This window comes from Muscardinus avellanarius (assembly GCF_963383645.1).
Source record: "Muscardinus avellanarius genome assembly, chromosome: 16".
NCBI classification, from domain to species: Eukaryota; Metazoa; Chordata; class Mammalia; order Rodentia; family Gliridae; genus Muscardinus; species Muscardinus avellanarius.
Genome location: NC_137802.1, coordinates 49,394,039 through 49,404,319, shown reverse-complemented (window position 1 = coordinate 49,404,319; position 10,281 = coordinate 49,394,039). Strand labels below are relative to the sequence as shown.

General features: G+C 54.8%; 1 protein-coding gene across 1 annotated transcript; it reads right to left on the bottom strand.

Moving 5' to 3' along the window:
- Positions 1 to 3,949: 3,949 nt before the first annotated feature.
- On the bottom strand, positions 3,950 to 7,650 carry GRB7 (growth factor receptor bound protein 7; the record flags this gene model as incomplete). Its single annotated transcript, XM_080712527.1, has 14 exons — positions 7,496 to 7,650; positions 7,244 to 7,394; positions 6,913 to 7,069; positions 6,672 to 6,793; positions 6,498 to 6,575; positions 6,159 to 6,296; positions 5,754 to 5,864; positions 5,421 to 5,519; positions 5,145 to 5,225; positions 4,936 to 5,052; positions 4,745 to 4,805; positions 4,536 to 4,623; positions 4,258 to 4,351; positions 3,950 to 4,096 (listed from the first exon to the last, which is right to left on the bottom strand). Exons 1-14 carry the CDS (start codon positions 7,645 to 7,647, stop codon positions 3,950 to 3,952), a joined length of 1,596 nt encoding a protein of 531 aa, XP_080568653.1. The 5' UTR covers positions 7,648 to 7,650.
- Positions 7,651 to 10,281: the final 2,631 nt, after the last annotated feature.

Below are 10,281 nucleotides of genomic sequence, written 5' to 3'. Positions count from 1 at the left end.
CCACCCATCTTCAACCACTATCAATGGAGGGCCAACCCACGACTATACCCACACCCTCCCCCTAACCTCTGAATTATTTTAAAAAGGAAGCTGAGATATTATGTCATTTTACCTATAACACTTCAGAATGAATCTCAAAGATTTGAAAAAGCCAGCTGTGGTAGCACATACCTGTAATTCCAGTACTAGGGAGGCTGAGACAGGAGGATTACAAGGTTGAAAGCAGACTCAGCAACTTGGCAAGGCCCTCAGCAACTTAGTCTGAGCCTGTTTCAAAATAAACAAGATAAAATAGGGCTGGGCTCAGAGGTAAGACACTCCTGGGTTCAATCCCCACTAACACACACACACACACACACACACACACACACACACACACACACTTTCTTAAAAAACCCAGAACCACAATACCATCATTATCACAACCCCGCAAATTAATCATTTCTTAATATCGAATCTCTCATCAGAGTTCAAATTTCCCCAAACTTCTCACGAATGTTTTATAGTTAGTTTGAATTTGAATTAAATAAGGTCAACATATCACATCTGGCTGACGCGTGTCTAAATTTCTTGGAACCTAGAGATTCCCCATCTTTGCTTTTCTTGTAATTTTTTGTGGTTGTTCTAGAAGAAACTGGGTTATCTGTTCTGTAGTTTCCCAATCCAGATTTTGGTAATTGTGTCCCCACATGTCATTACACGTGTTCCTGTTCCTCGTATTTCTGGTAAACTAGTAGTTGGATCCAAGGAATTGGATTCTGGTTTGATTTTTTGGCAAAAATAATGTGTGGTTGGAGTTCTCATGTCCAGGAGGGTCTGTCTCTGTGGTTCGTGCAGCAAGTTTGGGTGTTGACAGTCAGATAAGCTTATTATAAAGTCCCATCGGGTAAGAATTTCAACTATAAAACTTGCACACACAGCCTGGCTACACAAGCTGGCTGGTTTACTTTTTTCTTTTTCTTTTTGTGGTGCTGGAGATTGAACACAGGAACGTTCTCCCTTCAAGCTACACCCCCAACCCTATTTTATTTTTTTATTTTGAAACGGGGTCTAAGTTGTTGAGAGAATCTCACAAAGTTGCTGCAGCCGGCCTCGGACCCGTGATCCTCCTCTCAGCCTTCCAAGTACTGGGATTATCGGCGTGCAGCAACACACCTGGCCTGGTTACCATTTTGGACAGATCACTCTGGATGTTGAAGGGTGGGTGGGAGAGAGAAGCCAACCTCAGAGAGCTGAGTGCGGTAGGATACCACTTCTAGGGCTTGCTGGACAGGGTAAAAATGTAAGGACAGAGCGCAGGGCTGGGCTGGGCGGGAGGGAAAGGGGTGAGAGGTCATGGAGCCATTCTGTCTTGGCCGTGGTTGTGGGTACAGAGCTGTGTGTTTCTCAGGACTCATGTCCCATCAGCAAGCCCAGGACTTGCTAAGGACAAGGGTGCTGTTATCTCATCTCCAATTCTCAGGCCATTAGAGTTACTTCTGTAGGTCTAGGCTGTCAAAAATCTCACCTGATAAGTCCTTCCTTATCCCTTCATTCATTTAACTAGCAACTCTTGGGCACCTAGTCTGTTCCAGGTTCCATGCTGGGCTCTGAGGATTCTTAGATGAACACCCCCCACACCCTCAAGAAGCATCTGGCCCCACAGGCCATGGCCCGGATCCAACATGTTCACCAAGGCTCTTTTTGGTGGTACTGGGGTTCCTGGAAGCCCTTCTACCTCTGGGCTACACTCTCAGACCTATTTTATACTTTTTTATTTTTGGAAACAGGGTCTCTTAAGCCAGCCGCTTAACCTTCGAACCTGCGCGATCCTCCTGTCTCTGCCTCCCAAGCGCGGGGATTACAAGCATGCACCACCACGCCCGGCTTACTTTATTTTTTAAATAAAACTTTTTACCGGCACTTGGGAACTATTTTTTGTGCGTGTGTGGTGCTAGGGATTGAATCCATGGGCATTCTACCTCCAAACTATACACCCGGCACTATTTTATTTTTAATGTGGAAAACAGGATCTTGCTAAGTTGCTGAGAGCCTTGCTAAGGAGGCTAGTCTGACACCCGAGATGCTCCCATCTCGGCCTCCCAAATACTGGAATTAAAGGTGTGTGCCACCATGCCCAGCGACACTTGGGTAACTTCTGTTGAGTGGGAAGAAAGATATCAACCAGAAGGACTGCAACGTGGCCAGTTGAAAGTTATGCTCTTCGACCCAGTGACCGATACACTTTAAGATTGGGTTTATATTACCCTCTAGTTCCTCTGGTTTATTGCGGGGCAGCGGACACACAACTTCTTGTTTATAGGACACTGTGGCTTCTTTGTAACGAACTTGAAAAGTCATACACGGCACATCATCTTTTGAGTTTCTTCCCACTATAACCCCTGTTTTCAAGTCTTTTGTAAAACACGCTGTTATCTGTTCTGCACACAAAAACTGTATGACTGTATGAAACCAGCATTCAGTGAAGAAATGACAACCACAGTATTCAACAATAACTTCAGCTTCTTTCATTGGATTTTCTAACTCATCAACTTCATCTAAATGGGATAATCAACACTGAGTGTGACAGGGTATGGTGGTGCACGCTTGTAATCCCTGCGCTTGGGAGGTGGAGACAGGAGGATCACGCAGGTTCGAAGCCAGCCTTGCTGGCTAAAGAGACCCCGTTTCCAAAAATAAAAATATAAAATAGGCCTGGGAGTGTAGCCCAGAGGTAGAAGGGTTCCATTCCCCATTCCCAGTACAACCAAAAAAAAAAAAAAAAAAACTGAGTGTGGTGTCGCACAACTGTAATCCCAGTACTTGGGAGGCTGAGACAAGAGAAGTGCAGGTTTGAGGAATCTCAACAAGTAATGAGGCTCTCATCAACCTAGCAAGACCCTCTTTCAAACTAAAAATTAAGAAATGGGGCTTGGAGCTGGGCATGGTGGCACACGCTTGTAATCCCAACATTCGGGAGGCTGAGACTGGAGGATCGCGGCTCGCGGATAGCCTCAGCTACTTAGTGAGGCCCTCTGCAACTCAGTGAAACCCAGTTTCAAAATAAAGAATAAAAAATAGAGCAAGGGGTGTAGCTTGGAGGTCAAATGCCTCTGGGTTCCATCCCCAGACCCACAAAAAAAATTAAATGGGGCTTGGGGTGTAGCTCAGAGCTAGACTGCCCCTGGGTTCAATCCTCAGTACAAACAAATAAATGGGACCATCATATTCTTCATCAAAACCGGTATATAACTGACCTTCTTGAGATAAGTCATCCACATAAACATATTTCAATCCTGACCTTGATGCAAGTTCTTTGCCTACTGTGGTTTTTTGTTGTTGTTGTTGTTTTGTGTGTGTGTTCTATCTCTGAGTTACACACCCAGCCAGATTTTTTCTTTCTTATTTGGAAACAGGGTCTTGCCAAGTCCTGAGACGGCTGGCTTCGAACCTGCAATCCTCCTGTCTCAGCCTCCTAAGTTCCGGAGTTACAGGTGTGCACTACCACACCTGGCTTTACGGTTTTTCCAACCCCTGGCACACCCGTGAGCAGGATGCCTGGAAACACCACTGTTCTCACAGCGGACGCCTCTTCTGGTCCCCTTCGTGACACTAGCTAGCCAGGCCTTGCTAGACGGAACTCTTGGGTATATCAAAAAATAATCTTTATTGTCACTAGTATAAAACAGAGGAGATTAACTGGCCTCTCAGTCTGTACAAAATGCAGGACGTGAGTCTACCGGGGCTGTTCTCATGATGCCCTGGCCTGTAGTGATGCCCCAGGGGAGGAGCCACCAGGGGGAGAGGGGTCGAGGGTGGAGAGGGTCGGGGTATTTTCTGCCCAAGGGAGGCAAAGAAACAGAGGAGAGACTGAACTGGTGGAGCCCCTTGATGGTTCATTACCCCATCGCCTTCTGCACCTCCGCGTCCACTCCTGAGCAGAGGGCGGCGGCGGAGCAGCCCTCGGCCCTCAGAAGGCCACGCGGGTGCAGCAGTGGCGCAGCAGGCAGGGCAGGATGCCGCGGTTCAGCTGGTGGAACTCCACGAGCTGCAGCAGGTCCGTGAAGCGGGTCTGGCCGTCATCCATGCTGAAGTACAGGCAGCCCTCATCCTCGCTCTGGGACACGGCCAGAGGGACGCAAGGTCAGGGAGAGTACAAGTTTGAGGAGTCACCTCCAGGGTCAGGGCTCAGGGAGCGTCCTGGGGGGAACTGGCTGCGTGGGAGGCCTGAGTCCCTCATTGCAGGAATCCAGGGATGGGGCTTGGGGGGCTACTCACCGGCAGAATGAGATAGTGCTTGACTTTCTGGAGGTGGCACAAAGACAGGACAAAGCCCTGTGGGTTCCGCTGACTCTCTCGGACCAGGAACAGGCTGCCGGGAAATGAGGGAGTATTACTCATGACCTGTGGCTGCCCCCTCGCCCTGGGGTCTCTAATCCCTCAGTCCTGCCCGCCCCTTACCCATCCACAGGCCTGCTCCTTGCCCATCCACAAGCCCTGCCCCTCACCCACCCACCATCCCTACCCCGTGCCCACCCACCCACCCTGCCCCTTACCCATCCACCAGGCCCTGCTGTCCGATGAGCCGCTGGCTCTCCTCCCGGGAAATGCGCCCGTGGAACCAGGGCTGAGTGCGGTGGATGGCTGGGGTGGGGAGGAGCAGATGGGCTGTTGCTCAGGGAAGGGAACTTCCACCCCACCAGGAATGCTTGGGGAAACTGAGGCAGCCCCGCCCCCATCCCGGGGGTCCTGGGCCATCACCCACCTGCGCTGAGGCTCGTGCCCGAGCTCGGGGTGGGCAGGCTGAGGCGGTGGTTTGTCTTCTTCTGCGGGGTGGGGGGGGGAGCATGAGGAGTCAGGGTGCGGTTGTAAGTACAACCCAGGGACTTCCACCCCCATGAAAGCCCTTATAGAGAAAGGTCTCAGCAGAAACATGCAGGTGGCCGCAGGCCTCACCCTCCAGGCCTGGGCCTCCTCCAGAGCCGCACTCAGGGCCTCTCGCGGGTTCTCGATGACACGGCCGGCATGGCCAGAGAAGTCCATGGCCACCAGGGTGTTATCAGAGACGCTCCTCTGGAGATGAACAGGATGGGAAGAGAAGGCGTCAGGACAGCGGTCCCGGGCCAGGGCCTGGATGGCCCCCACTCCAAGCTCCCCGCACTCACCAAGGGCGGAGAACCCAGGCGGGATGGGCGCAGGTGGCGAGACTGGGCCTGCTGGTAGTTCTTATACAGCTGTACTCCATACTGGAGGCGGGGAGAAAAAGAGGGCCTGAGAGCTGGGCTTGACACCCCTTAGCCCAGGACTGCCCAAGGACCTGCCCTTGGCTACACTTCCTGAAGCAGGGACCAGGTGGTGAAGCCCTCCTCCTCCTAGAGACTTCCTCCCTCCCCCTGGGACCCTTTAGGCTAAGCAAGCCTCCCCCAGCCCCAGGGCCTTACCTTGAAGAGGCGGAAGGCAGCCAGCCAGCAGGTCCTGCTCTGTTCATCCTCGCTGCAGAAGATATGAAGCCCCTTGTGGCCATTTCGAAGCTTGTTGGGCTACAGAGAAAGGAAATGGGCTGGTCCCATACCTGTCTTGGGGATCAGATGTCCATCCTAGGGTTCCACAGGGTGGAGCAGGACCCAAGGAGTCTTGGGGAGTGCAGGATGCAGGGAGAAGAGTGATGACCAATTCCTGGCTCTTTCCCCCACTCCACCCAAGATGGAGAGCAGGAGCCCCAGGCAGCTCCTGTCCCCTGCCACGCCCAGGCCAGGCCAGGCCAGGGTCATCACCTTGATGCAGAAGCCGAAGTCCGTGGGCATCCCGTAGAGCTTGCGGCCCTGGGTCACCACGTACACGTTGGACTCATTTACATCTGCCACGTACTGCAGGTGCCTTGGATCCTGAGTAGGACAAGAAAGCGGGATTTGGTCCAGTCAGATCCTATTGCCCTATTACTGCCCCCCAAGCCAGGTGAGGCGATTTCAGGACCAGAGAGGGGCAGGGAAGTATCTAACATCACACAGCAAATAGCAGCCTGACTTGAACTCAGGTCCCCTCCCTTTTCTACTGCTACCCATAGGGGGAGATAAGCTAGATTGGGGCAAAGAGCTGGGGCAGCCAGCCTGCTGGGGAAGGAGGGTCCAGGAGTTCCAGTGGCAAGGGAGTGGGAGGAGGCAGAGCCCTCAAGACCTCACCTTGGAGGTGCCCTTGGTGGAGTAATAGAGACCCGACCGGCGCAGGAAGCAGAAGAAACGTTTCCACAGTTTGCGTCCCGAGCCCCGCAGCTGCAGGAAGCCCTGAATCTCAGGGAAGCTGCCTGCGTTCAGGAAGTTCTGAGGCCGGAGGAGAAGACAGCGCTGAGGGCCTGGCCTCCGCTTCCCCACCCTGGGCCTCTGAGGACAGGTTTCTCTGCTGCAGGATTGTCCCCACTTAACAGATGATGCTCAGCCCAGGAAGGGACGTGCCCACGGTCACGGGGGCGGGACTCAAGGTTATTCCAGGGAGTCCAGTGGTGAAACAGAACATCCCCTCACCTGGATGAGGTCTTCATGGGATACACCTGTGTGTGCATCAAGACAGCTGGAGACCATCTTTTCTGGGAACAGGGAGTGCTGAGGAGACGGGTCAGGGATCAGAGCTCAAACACCCAGGCTGGGGGCCGGGGTGTCGGGGTGTCCCAGGACCTGGCCCCTCTCACACACACTCACTGGGGAGCTCTTGAACAGTTCGTATTTGGCGAAGTTCTTCCGGAAGACGAAGCGGCTATCTCCGCCAACGGGCCAGGCAGCCTGTACTTCCACCACCGACTCATGGTCCTCCAGGGCCCGCTCTAGGGTCAGGAGCGAAACACAGTGGTCAGTGGAGATTAACCCGGCCTCCCGGTGAGCCAGGCGCCCAGCCTGAGCCGCAAGGCCCGGCCCCCCGGCTCTCTGTATGGACCCAACTCACCCAGGGCTAGGTGGGGGTGGCACTCCACCAGCCCCCAGCTCTCATCACTCAGGGCGTGGGCTCGCTGCACCAGCATTTCACACACGTGGCGAGCTGTGGCGCCCGCTGCCACCTCCACAGAGCGGCAGGCCCCGTCTTCACTGTACACCTTCACCACCTGCAGCCCACGGGGTACAGGTGACTTGAGGCAGGGCAGGTGGGGATTCCTATTTCTCCCACTCGCTGCACCTCCGGGACCCCTGAGATGCCCTGCTTCCACCCAAAAGTGCCAGATCCACCCTAGGCCCGGAGATGCCCCACTCCCTACCAGTCCTTTCCCAGGACAACTCACGTGGGGGCAGCTGGCGTCTCGAGGGAGCAGTCCCCTTGCACCAGAGGGTCCCCCGAGAATAGGGGTCTGTGAAGGAGGACTGCAGAGCTCAGGGAAGGGGTTGGGGATACAGGGTAGGGAGGTTGTCTGACGCTCCTCTTCTAGAAGTTTCCTAGAGTGAAGGGTAAGGGGAGGGAGCCCCTAGGTTATTTGTTATCCAGCCCTGACCTTCCCTACCAGCCCCCACCCCAGCGTCCAGTGCCCCCGCTGTACCTGCTGGTTGGGATGGGCAGAGGATGGGACCTCTTTACCTCCCCAGGCACAGGGACATCAGGGGGCGGGGGAGTCCCAGGAGGGGTGTCAGGGGCTGGGCACAGGTCTTCTGGGGAGCTGCTGAGATGAGGTGGAGACAGACCCAGCTCCATGACATCTGAGGAAGAACAAGGGGGCTGAATGCTGCTGCTCACATGTCCTCATCCTGGAGAGAGGGGCCCAGAGAAAACCCAAGCCCCCTGCCCGCACACAGCCCCGGCCACCCTTGGACCTGCCATTGCCCTCGCCTAACTGGCGTTTCCCCAGAACCCTAGGAGGACAGAGTGAGCCCCATTTTACAAAAAGGGACCCTGAGATCCTGAGAAGGAAGCACTCATGGCCCTGCAGGGTCTGGTGTTTTGACTCCAAATTCAGCGCTCTTCCTTCAGCCAGGATTGTCCAGGGAAAGAGCTCAGAGGGTCCCCCCAACCCCCACACACGAGCCTGGCTGCAGCAACAGACTCCATGGCCCACGCACTCTCGGGGGACTCAGTTCCCCTGGTGAGGGCAAAGACCAACCCTCTGCTCCCGGCGCAGAGTGCTCCCCCGCTGGGTTCTGCCCCGGGTTTTTTCCAGCATTTTGATGCCAGACCCAGTTGCCAAGCTTGTCATGACAATGCCTGGCCAAGTGAATGAGTGACAGGCTGAGGGGAGAAGGAGATGGAGAACAGGAACCAGGAGGCGGGGAAGCAGGCTCACTGGGGCAGGAGTGGAGGCCTGGCCTGGGGCTCTTGTCCCTAACCTTGTGCACCCTCCCCAGGGCTCTCATCCTACCCAGCTCTTTCCTGAAGCCCAAGTGCTGGAGCTACCTTGTCCAAGCTTCCTGGGTTTTCCACATTCAGAATGGACGGCTCTCAGCCACTGTGCTGAGGCCTCTGCACCAATTACTGTGCACCTGTCTCATCTACCCACTGGTCTGAGGGCACCTGACACTCACCAGGCCAGGCCAGAGTCTTACCTGGGTCTTAGCACCCACAGGTGCTGCATGGATACCCAGGATGAGTAAGGACAGGAGGGAGAGGGCACAGATGCCCACGGAGGACAAAGGCAGGAACCGAGCGGACACCTTGGGCCAAGGGACACCTGGGAGGGCTGGGAGGATGTGCCAACCCAGCCCCTGCCTCCACCCCACCCCCACCCGCTCTCCAAAACCAGGCCAGTTCTAGGAGGCTGCCTGGGCACCTGGGACTGTCCTCCCCAAGATGGAGCAGGCTTCCGACCCTTCAGTGAGGGCAGGAGGGGATGTGGGGGACAGGTGAGTCAGGGCAGGCGGGCCAGGCCCCCGGGCTCTCCATCCAGCCTTGACTCATCCACACAACTTCCTGGCTTAGGAGAAACACAAACAACCTGGCCGCTGCCCCCCCCCCGCCCCCCCTGCCAAGTCCACTGGCCTGGGAGGAGGGGGAGGAGCAGGATGGGAGGAGGATGTGGGCCTGAGGCTCCCTGACATCACCTCCTCCTCCCCACCCTTGGCCTGCCTCCAGTCCACTGGGACCTGCAGTCTTCCCACCTCTGGTCCCAAGCTTCCACCCAGCCACAACCCACTTGCCCACAAAGGAGAGAGGAAATGCCCAGCCTGGATTTATTTTATTTTATTTTATTTTTTTGGTGGTACTGGGGGTGGAACCCAGAGGCTTTCTACCTCCGAGCTATACGCCCAGACCTATTTTATATTTTATTGGAAACAGGGTCTCACTGCGTTGCTGAGAGCCTCACTAAGTAGCTGAGGCTGGCTTCGAACCTGTGCGATCCTTCTGTCTCAGCCTCCCAAGCGCGGGGATTACAAGCGTGCGCCACCACGACCGGCTTTGGATTTATTTTATTTTATGCAGCACTAAAGATTAAACCCAGGGGTATTTACCTCTGAGATACACCCCCTGTTTGTTTGTTTGTTTGTTTCTTTCTTTCTTTCTTTTTTGCGGTACTGGGGATTGAACCCAAAGGCATTCTACTCCTAAGCTACACCACCCCCAGTCCTGTATTTTTATTCTTTATTTTGAAAAAGTCTAAGTTACAGAGGGCCTTCACTTAGTAGCTGAGGCTGGCGGCGAACATGTGATCCTTTAGTCTCAGCCTTTCAAGTACTGGGATTACAAGCATGCACCACCACTCTGGCTCCTATTTTATATTTTATTTTTTTATTTTGAAACAGGGTCTCACTAAGTTGCAGAGGGCCTAAGAGACTGCTGCACACCTGCAATCCTCCTGTCTTAGCCTCTCAAGTACTGGGATTACAAGCGTGCACCCGGATTTAAAGGCCCATCCAGAGTAGACCCCACCTCCCTTTTGTACCCTGCACCCCAAGCAGCTCCAGAGCTCCCTACTCCAGGCCTAGGGCCTAACAAGCTCTCATTTTGCAGCTGGCTGTTCATAGGACACAGGACCGCACCTGGCCCTGGGGGACTCATCCACACGGCAGCAGGGGATGAGGTTTCTCTGAACACACTCTGGGTTTCCAGGCCAGAGTGTGTCACACTAGCAGGAGCTCCACCCTCCAGGTCAGCAGCCGAGCACCTGGACACCAGCCTGGACGCCCACTGCCGCCCCCCACCCCCTCATTTCAGGAAGGGGGGGCTGGAGAAGGGACTGCAAGGGCTGCCCCTTGTTAGAGACAGCAGGCAGGATTCAAGTCGAACCCGAGTCTGACGTCAGAAGCGGGGGTGGTAGGTTACTCCAGACTGGGGTTCGGCTTTCAGATCCCTCACCCCGCCCTTCAGACCCTCCCAAGCCTGCAGGGGAGTGGGACA